This window comes from Sarcophilus harrisii, chromosome 1 (genome assembly GCF_902635505.1).
Source record: "Sarcophilus harrisii chromosome 1, mSarHar1.11, whole genome shotgun sequence".
Lineage (NCBI taxonomy): Eukaryota > Metazoa > Chordata > Mammalia > Dasyuromorphia > Dasyuridae > Sarcophilus > Sarcophilus harrisii.
In genome coordinates, this window is record NC_045426.1 from 453,744,146 (window position 1) to 453,766,766 (window position 22,621).

A 22,621-nucleotide genomic window follows, 5' to 3' on the forward strand; every position below is an offset into this window, starting at 1 on the left:
CAGTGATTTTTCTCAGGATCACACTGCTAGAAAGTGTCTGAGGCCATATTGAACTCATGTTTTCCTGACTCCAGGCCCAGTGCTCTATCCACTGTACCCCTAGCTGTCCCAACAAACAGCCTAGTTAGAGAGATAAACTACACAGCCCTAAAGGAGCAAATAAGACTCCAAGGCAGGTCTTCCTAGGTCCGAGTACCAAGCTTTATCCCCTGCATCACCTATCTGCCTATATTCAAGATGTCTATGTATATCTAATTCAAAATATCTAATAGGCAATTTGAAATGTGATACTGGAAGTTAGGAGAAAAGTTAGATCTGGATAAATATATCTGAGAATCACCTGCATAGAGATGATAATTGAATTCATGGAAACTAAAGAGATCAGCAAGTGAATTTGTGTAGACAGGACAAAGGCTTGGTGCATATCCATAGTTAGTGGGTTCAACCACTAATCTAGTCAGAAAATATTAAGAGAAAAAAAATAGAGAGGTATTTCTCTGACTTCTGCCAAAGTCCTGTTTGGGGAAGAGGGTACTAGCAGAGTATCCCTGTTGCTAAGACTTGGGTAGGAAAAAAGAAGAAAGTGGACAAGTTTCTAATGTGCATCCATGTGATGTCAGGTGAATATTGATATCTATCTTCAATAGGCCTGGAGGATACTCAGGTATCCTCCTAACAAGTACATGGTAAAGAGTCACGACTAGGATGATCTTCATATCTATGTGAGACGGCACTTTATTCTTTTCATGTCATCATGTCTTCTGCCAATAGCCTCCAGATTGTCATGAAACAAGCTTTTGGGAAGCCCCAGGGCATTGAGGCTATTGGTCAGGTCTTCAGGTTTATTCACACAAGTCCAAAATAAAGAACACGAGGCAGCCATTTGATGCAATGGAGAAAGCACTGGGCCTGGTATCAGGAAGTCATATTTGACCTTGGACACTTATTAGCTGCATGACCTGGGCTAGTCTCTTAACCTCTATTTCCTAACCTCAGTTTCCTCAATGCAAAATGGTAATAATAATAACATCTACTTTTATTAGATTATAAGCTCCTTAAGGCAGAGTGTCTTTCCCTTTTTTTCATACTCCCAGCACTTAGCATAGATCCCGGCATATTGTAGATGCTTAATAAGTATTTACTGATTGATTACTTCCGAGAGTTGTTTTGGGGATCAAATAAAATAACAACAATAGCTAATATTTCTATTCCTCTTACTGTGTTCCAGGAACTCATTTGAGATAATATTTGTAAAGCACTTAGTACAATGTCCAGAACATAGTAGTCACTATATAAATTCTTATTAATGTCTTTTTCCCCTTTCCTATTTATATTTTATGCAGAGTCAAATTCATGTTCCCAGGGTGCCAGAGAACATGAAGTAGGGAGATAGCACTAAGTTCATCACTGATGAGTTGGAGGATATGATATTTGAGAAGCAATTCATTACTGATGGTTGTAGAGATAAGTATATCCTCATTCTGCCAATGGCAGACATTTCACTCATGAAAAGTACTACCTCAAGCACAAATCACACTATATGCTACTAAAAGAAAAGAATGGAAAAAGGAAAAGCCTTAAATGTTGCACAGTAGAGTCTAACTCATCTTATAAGCAAAGGGAGCATGGAGAAAGTGGCATTTTAGGAGAATCTTACAATGTGTGTGATGGATTCATTAGGAGAAACAAATCAAGGAGATTGGTTAGAAATGTAATACAATAGTTTAGGCATGAGGTGATAAGGGTCTGAACTGAAATGGTATCAATCAAAATTAAAAGAAAGCATTGAATATAAGACAAAGGATGAATCACTAGAACTTTGTTGCTTTATACAGCACAAGGAAGAGAGAGGAATCAGAAAGTGCTGAAGACTTGAGCCAAATTATTATTAATAGTGAAGATGATTTTATAGAGCGCACGCACAGACACACATACATATATAATTTTATATAATAATAAAAATATATTATTTAAGGTCCTATATACTTAACATACATTGTCACAAGTGGGAAGGAGGAAAGATTATGTACTTGGTCTCAGACATGTCAAATTTGAAGTGTTAAAGGAAATGTCAGCAGTGTACATGTAGCAATATCCCATGAAAATGTTCTGGAAGCAGGATCTCAGATTTAGAATTCTGTGGGAATTTAGAGACTAGAACTTAAGAGAGAGATCAGGGTTTTGAATTTGTGTCCTTTATTGAGAGGAGATAATTGAATCTATGAAAATTAGTAAGAACTTATAATGTCAAAAGAGAAGGTGAGGACTAATAAAACAATAAATGTTGACCTTTAGGGGTTCCCCTCCCCTATGGTTAATTCCTTCCCTCTGAAACTATTTCCCACTTATATTTATACATCTTGTATGTATATGGAATATATAGGGTATTCAGGAGAACTAGCATCTCTAGTGCAAGAGCTTCTTTTCAGGGCTGCTCATCAAGCTTGGTGTCCACATGATTCACCCAATTCTCCCCTATGACTTCAAGGAATTATAGCATGTACAATGGTCACACCTAGTAAAACCATCTCAGCAGGTAGGCTAAACCAGGTTGAGGCTAATCAATAGGCTTCAAACTCGTGGGTGAATTAGGAAGATGTCCACCCCAAATATGTGAAGACTTTCCCCAGGAGAAAGAGAGGATGCAAATAATTTGTTAGAGTTTGGTCAGACATCAAAGACACCAAAGTCATCTACTGCACCCTGGGCCACTGATGGTCACCCTGACTGGCCTGCCACTGGACTTAAGATGACTCTGGGACAGACTGATGAGTGGGCATCTCTGTCTCACTTGAACCCAATTCACCCCTAAGTGAAGACCTCACTCCGTGATATTACTGACCCTCTTTAAAAATGAAGGATAAATAACAATAACCTGGAATCTTTCCCATTAGACTGTGAGCTCCTTAAGGGCTCTTTTTGCTTTTCTCTGTGTCCCTAAAGTGCCTAACACACAATAGACACTTAATAAATGTCTATTAGGATAGTGATATCTTGTTTCTAGATGGATTTTTAAAAATAATTTTTTAGTTTCTTTTCTCCACTTTTGTTATCATTTTTCCCCTTGCATATTCTTAAGTGTTTTACCTATTACAAGATCTAGAGGAGAAAAGTAATCTCCAGTGAGAATCATTAGCAATATAGGAGAAAGAAAGCATCCAATTTTTCAGGGAACCATTTCTATCAGTAGAAAGCCCTAGACCTTGTGGGTCCATATCATTCTCCAAGAAATTGCAGCAGGGGGCCAAAGACTGGATGAAAAGTGAAACACATTAGAAAGTGTGAAACACAAGCCATTATGGGGTTTTGGACTGCACTGATTCCATTGTCTATATCTAACAATTATCGGATTTCTTTCTTTTTTTTTTTTTCAATAAACAATCTCCTTAGGTACATGGTGACCTGCATTTTAGAAAGATTGAAGGGGAGGAAGTTGGTACTGGCCTACTTGACTATCCCGTGGAAATATTTTTTAAATTTCTAGGTGAGGAAGAGCTCAATTCTAGAGAAGTATGATATCCTTAAGAGGAAAATGGGAGCCCTTGTGTCATGGAGATCTTTAAGAAAAAGCTTACACATGCATATGCATACTCATAAAGGTATATGTATAAAATATGCACACACTGGAAATATTCAAATGAGTTCACTGCACAGCTGTAATTACAACATTATGCCCTCAGGTTAGCTGTTCCTCTCAGTTAATATATTCCCTGCCAATCACCAATATTTTCCTTGGAGACCTTTAAGAACAGTATATTCATTGTCCTTTTAAAGTGTAACACTGGTAAAAAATTGACTAACAAAAGAATCATTTCTATGAGATTTATTATAACCATTACTAAATTGAATAGAGTGATAATTTCTCAACATAATCTGGATTTAACTCTGATTTAACCTGCTAAATTAATTTTAAAATTACTTTCACTTTTTGAGCTCTCAAGGTCATTGATATTCTTTTGTAAGTTTTCATTTGTATACTCTATTACTGCTGAATAATTGTAAAGTTAATTTTGTTTAAGTAAAAGTTTAATGAAAAAGTAAAATCCAAATGAATCTGTCACATTGGTTATATAAGCCATGTAAAGCAGTTAGAAATCACAAGTCATGTGAGTAATTTTTACAGAAATGAACTCTGTAAAGTTCATGTACTTTGAGTATTTAGGGATTAATTTTTAGCCTAATCAGTGCCTTGTTTTATGACAGATTCAGGTTGCCTTAAACAGATTTGAAACTTTAACCATGAAGAGAAGTCTAAATGGTAATGTTGTCTCAAAGTCAACATTGTGTTTTAAAATAATCTCACCTAAAGTAAAAGATCTTACATATGCAGTTCTGACTAAGGTCACCTCTCTGGCCTAGCACTACTAATGCTGCCTTGACATGCTTAATCCTGCACATGGGAAACACCAGGAAATAGTAATCATGCTCTACTGCCTTCCAGTTACAGCTCAACTTTTTGTAGTGGGCACCTTGGGGAACAGGGAGTTCTTCAAGCCATTCACTAACATGAAAACAGACTGTTGTCTTGTTGGCCAATTGTATTAATTTACTAATGAGATTTACATATGTCACTACAATTCCTACGTTCTAGAGTAACAGCTCACAGGAAAAATAAACATTGTATATAATGGGGTGTGTGTGTGTATGTGTGTGTGTTTGTGTAAAAGAGACAGAGGGACAAAGACAGACAGAAATAGACGAACATACAATGACAGAGACAAGAAAAGAGAGAAAATTCTTTGGAATAAGTTGGAATCTCTAATTTATTTCAACTTTTCAGTGCTCTGGCTGCTCACATTATTGAGAAAGACTTTTTTCCTCTCAGCTACTTGTGGAAAATCAGCTACAATAAATATAAACATATAAAATCTGGAAAGTACTTTATTTGTTCCTACAAAGAAAAATTATTCTCTTAATCATCATCTCACCTATCGATTGGCTTAAAATGGTAAATGCATGAGGAGATGTAGAAAAATTGAGACACTAATACATGTTGGTGGAATTGTGAGCTAATCCAATCATTTTGGAGAATAAGTTGGAATTATACCTAAAGAGATATAAAACTTCATATGCCCTTTAATTGAGCAACACCACTATTAGGCTGTTTCTCATGGTTATCAGGAAAAAAAGGAAAAGAACTTATATGTTCTAAAATATTTGTAGCAACTCTTTATGATGGCAAAGAACTGGAAATTGAGGGGATACTCATCAATTGGGAAATAGCTGATCAGTTCACAACTTAGTAATAGAATACTACTGTGCAATGAGAAATGACAAGTAAGTTAGTTTTAGACGATTATGGAAAGACTTACATAAAGGTGAATGAAAAGAGCAGAACCAAGAGATAATGTTGTATATAGTAACAGCTATATTTTTGAAAAATACCTGTGAATGATTAAGCTATTCTGAGAATGTGATCAGTCAAATTAACTGCTTCCAGAGAAAGAATTGATGATATATGGAAGTATCTAGTCTATGGTTCTACATATATATCTATATCAAATGTTGATCTTCTCTAATGCAGGTTTGGAAGGGAGGAAGACAACTCAGAACTCAAAATGCAACTAAATGAATGAATAAATAAATGAATAAAATAAAGAAAGAAAATAAAAATTATCATATTGGCTCAGCTCAATGAATAAAGAATGGGTCATTATGTGAATATGGATAACAATTAGAATTTGGTTTTCTCCATGGAAAATGCTGGACCATTTCCTAATTGAAGTTAGACTATTAAAGTAGGGAGAAAGGGGGATATTTGGAGCATTGAAGACTTAGTCCATTCTACTTGTTACATAGAAACTGTTTGGGTTTAATGATTGGGGCTGAGAAACCTTCCCCAATGTCTACCTATAAAGTAATATCTAAACAAATATTGACTTACTTAACCATGTATCCAATTCCATTTATATCAACAAACACTTATTAATTATCTGTGTGCAGGACAAATAACTGGATATTAGGGAAGGTAACAAAGAAATTGACCAGAGTTTCTCCTTGCATATAGGCTGCAATCTTATAAAGGGATAAGACACAAATCTAGAGATACAAAGTGAGGACTGGGGGTTGGAACTGATAACAGGGATCAAGAGGAGATACCATTTGAGTGTATAATTCAGCAGATAAAAGGGGAATTCCAGTCAGAGGTAATATTGTGAGCAAAGTCACAGAAACAGCAAGTTTGGGAGAAAGTAGTTGTTTGTCTGATGCACAGATGAAGTAGAGAGAAATAGGAAATTATGTTGAAAAGGTATAGTGTGACGAAATTGTGGAGAATTTGAGCTATTAAAGGGGTTTGAACTTGATTTAGTAGGCAAGCAGGAAGTACTAAGAACTTTTGAATAGCAGAATGTCAGAGCCAGATTTATATCAGGAAACTGGGTCTGCTTGCACTGTGAAAGATGAATTGAAGTAGGAGAAAGCAAAGAAGGAAAATAAATTTGGAGGAAGGTAGTAATGAAGTACTACAGGGACAGCAGTGAGAAAATAGGGCACAGTTGTGAGAGGTGTGCTGGAGGAGAAATTGACAATTCTTGGTAACTATTAGGAAATAAAAATGGAAGTAGACAGAAGTAAATAGTAACACAAAGGTTTTGAACATGGGAGTCTCAGTGAATTGTAATATCAGAAGCAAAAACAGTGAAGCCAGAAGAGGAATAATAGTAAAGGAAATAATTTTAATTTTGAACATATAAGCATACCTCTACCTCTATATTTTACAAATGAGAAAACTGATCTCCAGAGAGTAAATGACTCATATAAAGTCACAAAGATTAGTAAATAGTGGAGAAAGATTTAAAGTTCTTTCCAGTTTACCATTTATGTGGAACTTGAAGTGATGAAAGAAAGGAGAACAAAATTTAATTAGGCATTTACTATATGTCAGGCATTGTGCCTTATAAGATCTTTAAAATATTAGTTCATTTGATCTTTACAACAATCCTGAAATATAGTTACTATTATTATCCGCATTTTATAGTTGAAAAGCTGAATCAGACAGAGGATAAATGATTTACTCTGGGTTACAAACTGAAATGACTGAACAATAAGTCTTTCAAAATTAATTATCTTTTCAATATTGTTATTTTATAATTTTTTCTAATTCTGTTTGATGTGGTTTGAGTAATCTCAATTCCTGGTGGTCTAGAGGTTAGTGGCTATAAGAGAGTTGTTAAGAATCCCCTTTAAATTGGCCACAGGTATTGACCCACACTTAAGACCGTACACTAAGGTCAAAATGGGTTTATGACCTAGGTATAAAGAATGAGATTATAAATAAATTGGAAGAGTATAGGACAGTTTACCTCTCAGACCTGTGGAAGAGGAAGGAATTTATGACCAAAGAAGAACTAGAGATCATTATTGATCACAAAATAGAAAAATTTGATTATATCAAATTGAAAAGGTTTTGTACAAACAAAACTAATGCAGACAGGATTAGAAGGGAAGCAATAAACTGGGAAAACATTTTTCAGTCAAAGGTTCTGATAAAGGCCTCATTTCCAAAACAGAGAATTGACTCTAATTTATAAGAAATGAAGCCATTCTCCGATTGATAAATGATCAAAGGATATGAACAGACAATTCTCAGACGAAGAAATTGAAACTATTTCTAGCCATATGAAAAGATGCTCCAAGTCATTATTAATCAGAGAAATGCACATTAAGACAACTCTGAGATATCACTACACACCTATCAGATTGGCTAGAATGACAGGGAAAGATAATGTGGAGTGTTGGAGGGGATGTGGGGGACACTGATACATTGCTGGTGGAATTGTGAATACATCCAGCCATTCTGGAGAGCAGTTTGGAACTATGCTCAAAAAGCTATCAAACTGTACATACCCTTTGACCCAGCAGTGTTACTACTGGGCTTATATCCCAAAGAGATTTTAAAGAAGGGAAAGGGACACGTATGTGCACGAATGTTTGTGGCAGCCCTCTTTGTAGTGGCCAGAAACTTGAGTGGATGCTCATCAATTGGAAAATGGCTGAATAAATTGTGGTATATGAATATTATGGAATATTATTGTTCTGTTACAAATGACCAACAGGATGATTTCAGAAAGGCCTGAAGAGACTTATTTGAACTGATACTGAGTGAAATGAGTAGGACCATATCATTATATACTTCAACAACAATACTGTATGATCATCAATTCTGATGGATGCGGCCTTCTTCAACAATGAGATGAACCAAATCAGTTCCAATGGAGCAGTAATAAACTGAACCAGCTACATCCAGGAAAAGAACTCTGGGAGATGACTATGAACCACTACATAGAATTCCCAATCCCTCTATTTTTGTCCGCCTGCATTTTTGATTTCCTTCACAGGCTAACTGTACATTATTTCAAAGTCCGATTCTTTTTGTACAGCAAAATAGCCATTTGGACATGTATACATATATTGTATGTAACTTATATTTTAATATATTTAACATGTATTGGTCAACCTGACACCTGGGGAAAGGGATGGGGAAAAGGAGGGAAAAAGTTGGAACAAAAGGATTTGCAACTGTCAATGCTGAAAAATTATCTATGCATATATCTTGTAAATAAAAAGCTATAATAAAAAAAAATTTGGCCACAGGTTTAGGAGTGAAAGAATTCACTCATTCCCAAATTATTAATTGCAAAATGAAAGTTAATTGTTGGATAGAAATCAGTTTCTAGCGGGAAATGGAGTTTTGGCACTGAGAATGCTTTCTCAGTGGGCAGAATGGTCCTGGCAAATTGCTTAGTACATCTGCAAAGACTTTAGTTGAGGGAAGATGTTACATTGGGTATCTCAGTGGGGGCTGGGACAGCCCCAGCTGATCAGACCAAGTTGGGGCTGGGACAGCCTGAGCAGGTCAGACCAGAATTCTTAGTGGGGGCTTCAGGAGCCGGGGTTCCCGAACTTAGATTCTCATCAGTATCCAGTCCAGATCTCCTATTGGAATTAACAACACTTCAAAGGAGTGTTTTTTGACCAGTATTTCTAACTGAATCAAAGGCTCTGACATCCTGGAAAGATAATTTATCTGGAAGATATGCCTTCCCCAGGAAGGGCTAAGACTCTTCCAAAATCTGCATCTCCTCAGGCCTCCTCAACATTTAATACCATTTTCAGTTTTTCATGTTTCTTTCTTCATTTTCACGGTTGGAACTATTCTTCCTGTGTTTTTTCTTCTCCTCTTCCTATTTCTCTTCGTGAAGCACCATCAGAGTTTTTGGTCAGCTTATTTGTTGCCTCATGGCATCCTTATATTCATTATACAATATACATTATACATAGCCATTTCCTTTCCAGATTCTCCAAAACAGTAGAAAACTTGAAAAAGGAATGCCAGCACTTGTGCCTTTATCTACCTTCTTTCCAATAGAAACCCTAGCGTTGATTTTAACATTCTCATACTTAGAGCAGGCAATAGCTTGCTTTTGTCCTTTAGTGACTGTTCATGTCTTGAATATATCACATAGTCTTCTCTTTGAGCTAATAGTAACTCAGTGAGGATTATCCAAGTGTTCTTGATTTCCATACTTTTTTAGGATGTTTTCTTTCTGTTGTTCTGTGAAATCTTCTTACTTGAATTTAAAAGATTTTGTGGGGACTGTTTGAAGAAGCACGCCAAACCAAGGTTTATCCTAAACCTTCCAGGTTTATTGCTATTGATTATTATTATATATTATTGCTATTTATGTGCTATTGACTTTTTATCTCCAGTTTGTACAACAAAATTGTCTCCTTCATAACTAACCTCATCAGGATAGCTTCCTGCATTAGCATAATGATTCTCCGGCATTGCGCTTCTTTTTGGACCATAGTAAGTACAACTGGGATCTAAATTTCACAAATTTAGCAAAGCCTTCTCAAATGCTGAGATTCTGGGTTGCGATTCTCTCTGAGAGACAAAAATTTCGCCCAGGGATATCACGTTTATCTGCACACTTACCTTCACTATGACTGTCTCTTTCTGTCTGAGAATTTGGCTCTTTTCCCCACTGATATTTTGGGGAATTCACTTGTTCCATTAACTTTCCTGAGGCTAATTCTTCCTGTAGCTTCTGACCTTCTCACTACATGTTTAGCCAGGTCAGTTCTGGCATTTTCTTCCCCAATCTGCATGCATTCCTCGGAGTCGCCATGATCCCTCTGGCCATCACAGTCAAACCTAACGAACTGAGGTCATAGTGTTCATCTAGCGCTGTGTTAGTTCCTCGAATTCGGTATCAACAACGAGGAGCATGCGCTCTGGTATCTTTCCTTCCCCATCCCCCTCAGCTGGTGTAGTGCCCAGTTTTCCTTGTTTTTCTAGCGCCTTCTCTCTCCAGTCTTCCTCAGTCATTTTCTTGGTTCTTCCAGCCCGCGTCACTTGGTCACTGGCGGAAGGGAGACAGTGTTCATCGCTTCTGTAACGTTAGCCCACGTGGTTATCGGGCGGCGCCAGAATGACCGGAACTCGACACTTCTACCCCATGGAAGAAATTTAAAGAGCGCGCTTCTTGGGCCATTCTCCCCAGGCGCCTGCGCAGTTCTAGTGTTCTCTAGTGTCGGGAGTACACGCTCCCGAGCCCCAATCAGGCTGGAGAGAGAGGGCGGGGCTTTCCACTACTTCCGGCCGGAAAGGGAGGAGCACCGCCGCTGGGAAAGCCCCCGGAAGGGGCTGAGCGTAATCCCAGCGGTTTAAATGCAGGCGTGCTGGGCTCTGGTCTCTCTTTCTGCTTCCAGAGGTTCCCGGTGCGACATGGATGGGCAGGACTGCGGCCTACCGCGCGCGGCCCGGTCCCCGAGGATCCCTCGGGGGCCGGAGCCCTCCTGCTCCTTTCGGGAGCGATGGGCCTTAAGCGGGTAAGGACTCGGGGCTCTCCTGGCCTGGGTGGGCAGCCCGAGAGGGCGGTTGCGGCGGGGGCTTGGGCAGGTGCCGGCGGTTCCCGAGGCCGATCCTGGAGCTGGGATGTCGCGCAGTCCTGCTTAAGCGGAGCAATGGCTGCCTCGGGAAGGGCCTGCTGATGATCTTGATTTTTAAATGTTCACGTTTTTGGTTTTATACGTAGGCATGTTTTCTATTGCGTGTCTATATATATTATAAGCCGTGTGCCTTTGTGCCGTACATAGCATCTATTTTCTCCCGCGATGTTCTTTGGCTGCACCGGGCACGTGCCTTCAGGCCCCCACAGTAAAGCTCCCTTATATCGGATGCTCTTTAATTTAAACTTTGCAAATTGGGAGGAGAAAGTACATACTTGATCGCATGGCTCAAAAACGACTTAATAATTTTCACTTGTGATTTTAGCTTTAATTAAGCCGAATCACCGAGGTTAAATTTGTCCTAGTAAAAACTGCCCCATTGAAAGTTAATACTGGTTTTCTTATTCCAGGATTTTGCTGTAGAACTTAACCTTTCATGTGTTAGTTTGATGATGTTGAATTGCTTAATTGACCCTGAAACTGGATTTAATTCATTTTGGTTTTTATTTATTAGCCTGTTAAATTTTTCATAGCAAGAATAAAAGACCCTGGAGGTTGAGTTACTGTAAAATTCATTTTGATCTAATTTTTAAGCTTTAAGTTAAACACTAATTAATGATTTCTAAACAGATGAGTTTTTGATGAAATTGACCTTTTATGTGCAAGCTGATTAGATTCTAAAACTTGAGAATCTCTTAGTAATGGAACAAAAAAGGTCGAATACTCAAGTATTCGTTGGCATAATGATGATTTTTTTTAAAAAAATGCCGTTTACCCAACTGAGTGCTTCCTTGAAGTAACTTGAAAATCTGATATGCCATATGGTTACTTGGAGTAAACTTTTATTAAGAAAATTCAAATTTATCCAAGAAAATTCAAACTTTTTAAATGGTATTTTTTTTCCTTTTAGAAAATGAAGAGATCTTGCCCAGGATTTGAACCAAAAATGCTGAATACTGTTAGAATGTTGAGGTAAATATGTTCTTAATATCAGATACTCAGGATTTTCTTGTGTTAATAATAGTTTAGATATTGTAATTTTTTCTTAATTTGAGACAAACAGTAGCTAGAAGTTAGGAAGACTTTAGTCTATACCATCAAGTGATAATTTCCTACTACAGCCTTTGAGTTGGAAAGGACTTTGCATCTGTAACCCATACCTTTATCAAAGGACCTACTTTAGGCAGCCTATTCTATTGCATAATTTTTTATGCATATTTATTGCATAATGTTTTTAAACAGGAAGATTTTCCTAGACATCAAGGATTATAGAAACTAGAGAGAGATTACATACAGTAGTCATTCAGATGTTATGTACTCTCAGTGTGACCTTGGAAGTCACTTAACTTGTCTGGGTCTCATTTGTAAAATGGATTTATTACACTCAATCTGGAATCCTAAATTGCAGTTCTCTTGTTCCTGGTTCTATCCTATAGGGCCAGATAATAGAAAAATATGTCACTCTTCAAATGTATTTGCATTATTGATTTAGATCTGGCTCCAAACCCTCTACTTCTGTCCTGCCTTTTTTTAATCTTAGGAATATACTGAAACCCAGAGAAATCAAGCTTCAAACTATCACATTCTTTAGAAGACAGAATTGTCTTCAAGAACCTTCTGAGATAAACATGTTCATTTGGTTCAATTTATCTTTGATGATGCTTGAACTGAAGTTAGACTGTTGCAATATGCTGGATTTTTCCCTGCCACCATTTCTTCCATCTTTAAGAGTGGCCAAAGTGATCTCAAGGCACAAATTTGTCATTTTGCTGCACACACTTGTGTTTAGAGGATCCATAAGTTGTTCAGCATTTTAAGATTTGATCTAATTACTTTGGAAAATGGGTATTATACAAAAAAGTTAGAAGATGTGAAATTTATAAGGAAATCTATTCATTTGATCTTCCAGATTAAAAAGCATCCAAACTTTCCGAAGATAATTCTGAAGACGCAAAAATGTTTTTCGTTTTTAAGTTTGTATTGGCCAGAAAGGCATGGAGGAGTTATGAATATGAAGATAATCAATAGTAAGTTGGTTTACCTTGGTGTAGAATATTGTGTTAGCTTTGGGGAGGAGGGTTGAATTAGATATTTTACTTTTTGTATTGTCTAAACAGCAGATTAAATTTTTACAATTTAATAGCCATGGTACTATGATGACCTAATACTACCTTATGCCGTTTACCCAACTGAGTATTACTTTGATGCAAATCTAAAAACTGAGTACCAGTAACTTTGAATTACCATATGTAAATGGATGAAATAAGATTTTTGTTAAAATATGTATATTTTTTCTTCCCTGAGATGTCTTAGGTGGTTGTGGATGGATATTCAGATCTTTATACCTTTACAAGATTTCCCATTTGTTTTATTTCATCAGGTGAGTCAAAGTAGCTCAGTTTATTGATAGAATTTTTTTTTAAATTAGACAAATCTGAACTTGTACAGGGGCACTTGGTAAATAGATAATGCCACAATGTACTGTGGTGTTTTTATGTCTTGCCTTGGATGATCTTGAGCAATCTGATTTACCTGTCTTGTTCTTTCCATCTTTTAGATGGAAATAATACTAGTACTATTCTCCCTGTTTAGTCAAGTAGAATAATGTCTTAAGTACTTTGCCAATCTTTAAAGCACTGTAAACGTCTATTTCATGTATTTTGCTCAATTTTTAGAGACTAAAATCTCAATTTGTTTCCTCATTTTTTAAATGAGGAGGCTGTATTGGTCCATTTTACCTGTAGATATATGAATTTGTAATTGGTTTTATATGTAAAATATGTAATATGCACAAACTACTGATAAAATCTTGATATTTATTATTGTCAGGAAAGATTATAAAAACTGGTATGGGGTGTTGACCAAAGCCATTTTTATTCAAACAGAAATTTCTGAAGCTGTGCCAATGAATAGATGATAAAATTAATATTTCAAGGAAGAAACTTGCTGGTTTAATGATGATTTTGACAAGTTTTTGCCGTTTACCCTCCTGATTATTTTGATGACTTAACAAATCTGAATACCAGCAAAAGCTTGAACAATAACCACCTGCTCTGTCTCTTCATCTTCATTTCTTCAGATTTTAATAAAGCTGCAAAACCTTTAATTACTAGACAGTTCTTCCACCCTATAGATTTGCTGATTGGTTTCATTCCCATTAAGATAATTTTTCCTTTCATATAAGAAATTTGTTGGTCTTAAAAATTCTGATATAACTAGAAGTGTTGAGATAGATGGCTAGAGTCAGAGGGTAAGTGAAATGGAAGATTAGATGATAAAAGGGGAATTGATATAAGGACCAGATTTTATACTGGCACCTTTCCTCAGATCCTCATCACTTAATATGTGGCTTATTCCACTGTCCCTTTGCTCTGTTACTTCAAATTGTTTGGCTTTCCAGGCCTTTCATATTCTGGCACCTTACTCTCTTCCACATACTTTACAATTCATCAATGCCTTCCTTAGTATAAACACAAGATGTTCAGTACACTGGTTATTGTAACTTGTCCATGCTTTAAGCTAGTAACTGACATAGCTTCCCTTTATTTTGAAATTGCCACATAATTTATTTTGAACTTGAAAAGATGCTTCTATTGACTTCTGTCAATTTAATGTTTCTTCCACAGACTTTCAGCTCGTGATGATCTGTAGAAGCAGTAATGCAAGTGAGAAATAGAAGACCCAAGAGACTTGAATTATGGTGTATATTTGATACTGTTATCTACAACTCCTGAAGTCTGTCCAACATGTTGCTTTCGTGACACATTCCATCTGTTCTCTAATGGCCCTTTTCAACCTTGCCTTCAGGCTTTCCCAACATCTTTTAAATGTTCATGGTAATTTTTCACTCTCCTCAAGAAGCTTAATTGTTTGCTTTCTGCCATGATCTGAGATTGATTACCCTGCATTCTGGATTTTTTTTTTCAGGCTTTTTTTGCATGATGTACTTTGCAAATTAAAGTGATAAATACAGTCTTTCCACTTTGAACCAATTATGTCTTTGGTGTTATTTCTTCACACATAAACGGGTTCTTCAAGATCTGGTATTTGAGAACTTTCTGTACATTGAGATTCATAATATAATAATAAACATAATGTGGTAGCCATCTCTGGGAAGTAAGGGAAAGGAGAAATGAATGGAAGAATTTTGCATGTTTAAAAGGTGTAACATTTTACATTGTTGAGATGCTCCTTTTAATCCATAATGTGAAAAGAGCAGTTTGGCAGTTGCCTTTTCAGAAAGTGATCTATAACCAAATTAGTGACCATATTTGCTGTTTTGAGGCATTTGAGTTTAAGTGGTTTGCCCAAAGTCACATCTATCAAATGTCTAGTATGGGGAGAGGGATTTGAATTTTCTCATTCCAGGATCAGTGTCTGTTCATGATAGCCATCTAGTTTCCTGGAGTCCCCATTACTTCACTTAGCAAAGTCTCCTTAAGGAAGGCCCGCTTAATTTTATGTATGGCTCCAGATTTATAAGTAGCCATTTTCCTTTTTGTTTTGAAAACGTCCCATAAACACTAAGATCTGATTCCCATAAATCTTCATAAAGCATATTAAAAGTTAAGGAGCTTGTAATCTGAGCCACAGTTTAACACTTATCAAGTAAGTTGATTATTGAGAAAAGAAAATGTTGCAACAATTGTGCAAAAGTAATCTTTTATTGAATCTGGGAATTAAGCTTACAAAAGTTCATAAGAACAAAATGCACAGCAACAGACAAAAAGAATAATTTGTGCAACATAATCAACTTTGCAAAGCTGAAGAGCTAACACATAAAGGGGGCAAGCACAGTTCTATGGTATTGTCATTCAAGCTCAAAGGAATTGAGATGAGAATTTAAATTGTCAAAAGATCTGAACATTGCATACCCTTGCATAGAAAACTAGCCTTTGAAGCCACAAAGATATTTTTAAAGAATTCTGCCAGTGAAATCTTGTGTCAGGGTTCCCAAAAAATAAGGGTACCATTATTTTGGTTTTTCTAGGTGGAACCATAATTAGTTATTTGGAAGCCCTTTTAATGGTGAGATTTAAATTTTGTTATATGCCCTAATGTTTTTAAATGACATTTTTGTCTTAACTGGTGGTTCTACATAATGAATTATTTTTGAGACTTTAATGACTAACTAGAACTAAGATCTTAATCCATTTATTTGGTACTTTAGCTAACAGTACCTGAAAATTCCATAAATTTTAAGCTTTAGGAATTTTTCTCCTGTTCATGTAAATACAAAGTGTAATCATTTCACAATTTAAATGTTTCCATCTTGTGGTAGAGATCATAAATTACAACTTTTAAAATCTGATAACATTTCACAAAACACTACTTTGTATTTTCATCCCTTTCATTCTCTGTTATACTATCCAGAAATGTTTCTCTTGCAGAGTTATATGTGGTAACTTTGCTTTTTCATTTGACTTGTCAATTGTAATGCCCTTGTCATTACATGCTATATTTTGATCATTACATACAGTATCATTATTTAGAGTCTTTCCCTCTCCTTCCCCACCAAATCCCAGAATAAACCAAAAATACTTTCACCAAACAAGACTACTCTTCATTTGTAGCAATAACTGATCCTGGTCCATATGCTTCAATAAATTCTTGAAGCTGTTGTTGGCACTGAATTAGATAAGCATCCCTTTCCTCTAAATGCACTTCGTCACAGAGATCAAATGGAAATAATGCATTTGGAGCTATACAAAATACAGCAGCCCCTAAATTAAGAAAAGAAATGGTAGTGTACAACTTTTGAGTTACAAATATTCTCCTTAAATGTAAATTGTTTATACTTTTTTTCAACTAAACTGCTAAATGTAACTGTGACAAAAGTATATGGGTTATAACTTATACAGTGAATAGCTCCGACCTTGAATAGGTGATGCTAACAATGAAGTCATCTGTATTGTGTTGGTATAATAGAGGCTGACTTTCATTGGTTGAGGGTGTTTCATTACACTTATACTAGTAAAATCAGGTCAGGTATGGACCAAAAAAAGCAATTTTCTACTTGAAACCCTTAAAAAAAAAAAAAAGGATAGCTGAAGAAATTACGGTTTTACTTTGAATTGAGGGACAATTTTTGGTATAAATTAGTTATAAGATAATATAGGATGGCTATCATATTGCAGCAGTATTCTACTAATATTAACTCCAGTGGTCAATAGGTGGAAGTTGAAGAAGCAAATGTGTACTTGATGTAAGCACTTAACATGCTGCAAAGATTTACAAATTACCATTATATATTAAATATGAACTATACCATCATTGAAATACCTTTCTTAAATGAGAAATTTATTGGAATGAAATGCTTACTTGATCATTTTATTAAAAATTTTCATTAGAAAAGGATGTCATTTTAAGAAGATTGTAGTCTCAATATAAGTTAAGAGCACAGAAAGTGCTAAAGTACCTACTCTACATACAAAGTGCAGTTATTTTACTACCTTTGTCTAATTTGGACTGGATTCATAAATGTGTTAAAAGCATTCATTACTCAAAAAATACAGATGTTCAATTAAGCAAATTAACAGATTTATAGTAATATATAACTTTGCTTTTAATAAGGACCTTACTATTAAGATAGTGATGGTTTCTATAAGAGAAAAAATTCATTAAAGTTCACATTGTAATAAATCTATAATTTTATGACATTATTTTATATGACAGTATGCATTTATAAATATACCACTGTTAGGAAAAATTTAAATATATAAAAGTATATAGTTTTTAAAAACTCGTTACCATATTTCAGTGTCAGAGATGTTTCAAATAATAAAACTGCAATTAAGACATCTTCTTTAAGCACCTTATTCCTTAAACTCAGCCTAGCATGTGCTTCAGATAAAGAAACTCTAAGAGAAAAAAAAAATTATTTTAGTCAAGAGTCAAAAGTATTAAATTTAAAAGAATTAAATTCATGTGCTCCTGCCCACCTCCCTCATCTTCCCCTCCACTTTGAAAGCTCTTTTGTGCCTCTTTTACATGAGATAATTTATCCCATTCTATTTCTCCTTTTACTCTTCTCCAAGTACATTCATCTTTCTTACTCCTTAATTTTATTTTTTAGGTAATCATTTCATTATATTCAACTCATACTTTTATCCTCTCTCTATTAAACTCTTTTTAATGTTCTGATGTAGGAATGTAAAAGATTTATCCTTATTTTAATCCCCTATGATTTCTCTTTGCCTTTTTATTAGGCTTCTCTTCAGTCTTATATTTGAAAGTCAAATTTTCTATTCAACTTTAGTCTTTTTATCAGGAATACCTGAAAGTCCTTTAATTATTTAATATAATTAATTATCTAATTAAATAATTATTCTAAATATTGTTAAATATTTAATATCCATTTCCCCCCTGCAAGGACAATATGTTTTGCTGAGAAGGTGATTCTTGGTAGTAATCATAGCTCCTTTGCCCTCTGGAATTTCACAATCAAAGCCTTTTGCCCCTTTAATATGAAAGCTTCTGAATCTTGTGTGAACTTAACTATAGCCATGATACTTGAATTGTTTCTGGCTGTATACAATATTTCCTACTTGATCTGGTAACTTCAGAATTTGGATGAAACATTGTTTCACCTCATCCTTTTGTGTATTGTGCTACTCCAGAATTTGTTTTGAGGCATTGTATAAAGTTATTCAAAGGGGAATTTGGGAGAGCTTTTTCTCTCTTTTTTTTTTTTTTTCCTGAGGCAATGAGGGTTAAGTAACTTGCCACAGCTAGTTTTCTATCATCTTAAATCTATCCATGCCTATTTAATTTTTGAAGCTGTTATTTTTTTCATTTTTTGTACCTCTTTGATCAAGCCATTGACTTCATAATCATCTTGCATTATTTGCATTATCTTTCCCCAGATTTTCTTCTTTCTCTCATGTTTTTAAAATTCTTTTTGAGTTTTTCCAGAATCTCTTTGAGCAGATAGTTGGTAGAGCAGATGGAGTGCTGGGCTTGGACTCAGGAAAATTCCTCTTCCTGAATTCAAATGTGGCCTCAGATATTTACCATCTGTGTAACTCTAGGCATATCACTTAATCCTGTTTGTCTCAGTTTCCTTATCTATAAAATGAGCTGGAGAAGGAAATGGCAAAGTACTCCAGTATCTTGGCCTAGAAAACCCAATTCACATTTTTTTTTCTTAGCATTTTTTTTTTTAATTTCCAAATATCAGGTAACTTAGAAACAGATTTTAAAAAATTTATACTCTTGTAAATTTATAGAAGAAAGTAGATGGATTTAATTTTTTCTATTAATAGTAATGAAAAATAAAATAGAACTTTTTAAAATGTTATTAAATGTGATATATTTGAAGTACATAAGGTTTTTTCTTTTTTTAAAAATATACAAATACATATATAATCATAAATATAAGATAGAAACATGTAATTATTTAGATGCATTTTTAGTGAGGACCTAAAATTCATCAAGAAATCTAGAATTTTTACTTTGATAGCCTAATTTTTAAAGGAAAATTATTTCTTAAAATCCTTTGGCTATGTTTTCTGTTTTACTCTGTGTTATTTAAAATCTTTGCACCTAATAAGACAATTTGAACAGTATTCCAAAGTGGTTCCATAAAGTTTCCAATGTAAAATCCCCCTATATCTGAGCCTTATTTTTTTTCTTTTTTATTAAAAACATTTGGAGATTCCTAGTGTCTTCCTTGTTCTACCAATTATTACAGTGTAAAACCAGGAGTTCAAGCATGCTATTTTCAATATGGAAGTTGTTTATGAATTCCTAAAGGTGACTTCTAGTCAAATAATGAAAATCATTTAATCCCAATACAAACAAATATATAATTGAACTCAAAATTTCCAAAGATAGTATATTTTCCTTTCTTCCCAAAGATGGTATATTTTCCTTTCTTCTACCCTCCCTCTCTTTTTTCTCCCCTCCCAGAACTGAACCTTCTCAATTCACCAGTAATTTTCCATATTTATTCTATTCTATAGCATTTCTTTCATTGTGCTTTCATTGTAACTGGATATTTGTTTATGACCTTCCCCTATGGGATTTTAAATTCCCTGAAGGCAGGGATTCTGATTATTCATTTTATAATACCATCCTTTCTTTAGAGGAAAATGTGCTTCTGAAACAATAGTGCTGGAAAAAAAAAAGTTTTACAATTTACATTTTTCTTGAGGTTTTGCATGTAGCTATTGTCTTCTTCTGAATTTGTGTCTTGATCTTCCCTGTCACTATAATAACTTGTTATGGTCAGACTCATTTTTCCAGTTTATTTCTTAATTTTTAACTTAAGGTTAAATTTGATCTCTGCTTCTAAGGTGAAGGAAGCATTGTTCCAAGTTTCAAGTCTTTCTTGCTGTTTTTTTTTTTAAGAGTTAGTTCTAGGGGCTATAGGTTTTCAGTGCTTCCAACGTGGTATGAACTAAAGAAAGGTGTAATCATTGCTTTCCTGGCTTGTGCACTGGTCTTTACCCAGAAAGGGACCTTGTTTCTTTGTAGCCACCAGTGCTAGCACTTTTCCTGGTCCTGAATCTGTACAACCAGGCCCCTTATTCTCTTTCAGTTGTGGGTGTTCTTTTTCTTTAAAATAATAATGGTTCTCTCTGGGAGCAGGTTTCTTGGGGAGGTTTTCTGGAGGCGGCCTTAGTTTCAGTTGAAAGTATATAATTACCCAAATGAAGCCAGGTGTTAAAAGTTCCTTCCTACTAAAGCAAAAGTTCAGATCTTTTATTTCTTTCTCCAAAATAGCCTGATTAGTTTTTCTTAGAGGCCTATCTTTCTGCTTGGTTCTAAGAGCTCTTGCATCTTTGTCCTTTGCTTCTGCCTCTGCTTTCTTCAGCCTCCAGCCAGGTGGAAAATGGAATGAATCGCTTGTCTCCAAGAGAGAACCCTCAAGAGAGGGCTTGTGGGCTTCCTCCCAGAGTGTTCCTCTCCGACCCCTGGAATGTTCCAAAGTAACTCCTTTGACTGGCTCCCTGAAGCTCTATTTATACTCCTTCTCCAAGAGTGGGATTGTGGGATACGAGAGAGTGGGATTATGGGTTTCCTCCCAGAGTGCTCTCTGGCCCTAAGAGCTTCAAGGGAGGTGTGAAATCACAAAGTTACATAGTTAACTTTGTGAATCTCCCATACTTGTGAATTCCAATGAGTACTTAAATACTTCTTGCTTATATGAGCTCTCTAAAGGTGTGAACACAAGCATTATTGTCTATCAGTTCTACTTAGTACCTTGTTTCTTCTGGCCCATAACATCTCCTGGTAGGATTCAGATCAATTATACTGAACCATGCTAAATTAGATAATTATTATCTCTATCAACTCTAATGACTTAACAGTTTGTAAAGATTCCAACACAGTTGAAATTGCTAGTGTTCCTCTCTGTCTGGGAATTGAGACTAGGATCCTCACTCTTCTGTAAATAACCACAAGCCTTCTCTCTTCCCTAGAACAAAGACCAGAGCTCCTTCTCTCTGGTGACTGCAAATGCTATCACTCCTTTTAATTCTGGGACTGTGCCAGCAAAAGATTTTCTTCAGTCTCCTTCCAACTGGCTGTTTATCTACACCCCTACCTGTGGTGCCATGGAGAAGAACCAAGTCTTTCATAGTTGGTCACAGCACATTCTTACTGTTGTCATGTATAATATATTCCTGGTTCTACTTGTTTCATTCAGCATCAGTTCCTGTAAAATCTTTTCAGACCTTTCTAAAATCACCTTGTTCATCATTTTTTATAGAACAATAATATTCCATTATCTTTATATACCACAACTTGTTCAATTGATGGGCATCTACTCAGTTTTCTAGTTCTTTACTACCATAAAAAAAAGCTGTTACAAACATTTTTGCACATGTGGGCCCTTTTCCCTCCTTTAAGATTTACTTGGGATACAGATCCAGTAATGGCACTGCTGGGTCAATTATCTGACAAGAAGTCATCTTAGCCAACCTGAGAGATGCGAGTAGTACTTCAGAGTTCTTTTAATGTGCATTTCTCTATTCAATAGTGATTTAGCATTTTTTCATGTAACTATAAATGGCTCCTAATCAGCTCTTAATGAACAAGGTTTTTACTTGATGTCTTTTTTAATATCTTTACAATAAGAAAAAGTTTTCTGGAAATGCTTCTCATAGTCCCATCCTTAAAAGTCTTTCAGTTTTCTTCAGGTGTGAAAATCTATCCAACCTCAGAAGTGCAAGAATAAGTTCCTTCCTACTAAAGCAAAAAGAATTTTCATATTCATGATTCTGTTATGTGTATATGTGGGGAATGGGAGAGATGGGAGAAAGAATTCCAGGGCCTATTTTGAACTATAATGTGAACTAATGTAAATCATCACAGTAAAATCACTTGTGCTTAATTTAAATCAATATGGTAATCTGTAAATTGAGGCTATGATAGTTTTAATTCAAAATACTTTTTCATTTTGAAGAAAAATATCTTATAAGCAAATATAAATTTTTCAAATATTTGCAAGCTAAAGTCAGAAAGACTGTGATAAGGTAGAAAGAAAACTCAGTGAGAAAGAAGAGACCTAGGTCTGCCACTAACTAACAGTGGTTTGATACTATGGGCTAATCACTTTGCTCTCTGTACCTCATTTTACTTACATTTAAAATGATGGAATTGAACTAAATATCTTAAGTTCTCTTCCCTCTTTAATACCTTCTGATTTAAGTAATTTTTT

The 22,621-nt window shown here is 35.3% G+C and overlaps 1 protein-coding gene, 1 non-coding gene and 2 pseudogenes across 2 annotated transcripts in view; 1 reads left to right on the forward strand and 3 right to left on the reverse strand.

The window, feature by feature from the left end:
• Positions 1–9,084: 9,084 nt before the first annotated feature.
• On the reverse strand, positions 9,085–9,632 carry LOC100917913 (annotated as a pseudogene).
• Positions 9,558–10,217, reverse strand: LOC116419015 (annotated as a pseudogene).
• A 2,883-nt stretch (positions 10,218–13,100) lies between these two features.
• Positions 13,101–13,187, forward strand: LOC111719018. Its single transcript, XR_002769338.1, has one exon. It is a non-coding gene; the product is annotated as a small nucleolar RNA SNORD87 (small nucleolar RNA).
• Positions 13,188–15,457: 2,270 nt separating this feature from the next.
• MCMDC2 (minichromosome maintenance domain containing 2) overlaps positions 15,458–22,621 on the reverse strand; it is a 36,563-nt gene continuing 29,399 nt past the window's right edge. The window contains exons 13-14 of the mRNA XM_031946321.1: positions 17,707–17,816; positions 15,458–16,679 (exon numbers count right to left, since the gene is read on the reverse strand). Of these exons, the coding sequence (XP_031802181.1) occupies positions 16,513–16,679; positions 17,707–17,816 (277 nt within the window). The 3' untranslated portion in view covers positions 15,458–16,512. The remainder of the gene's footprint in view (positions 16,680–17,706; positions 17,817–22,621) is intronic.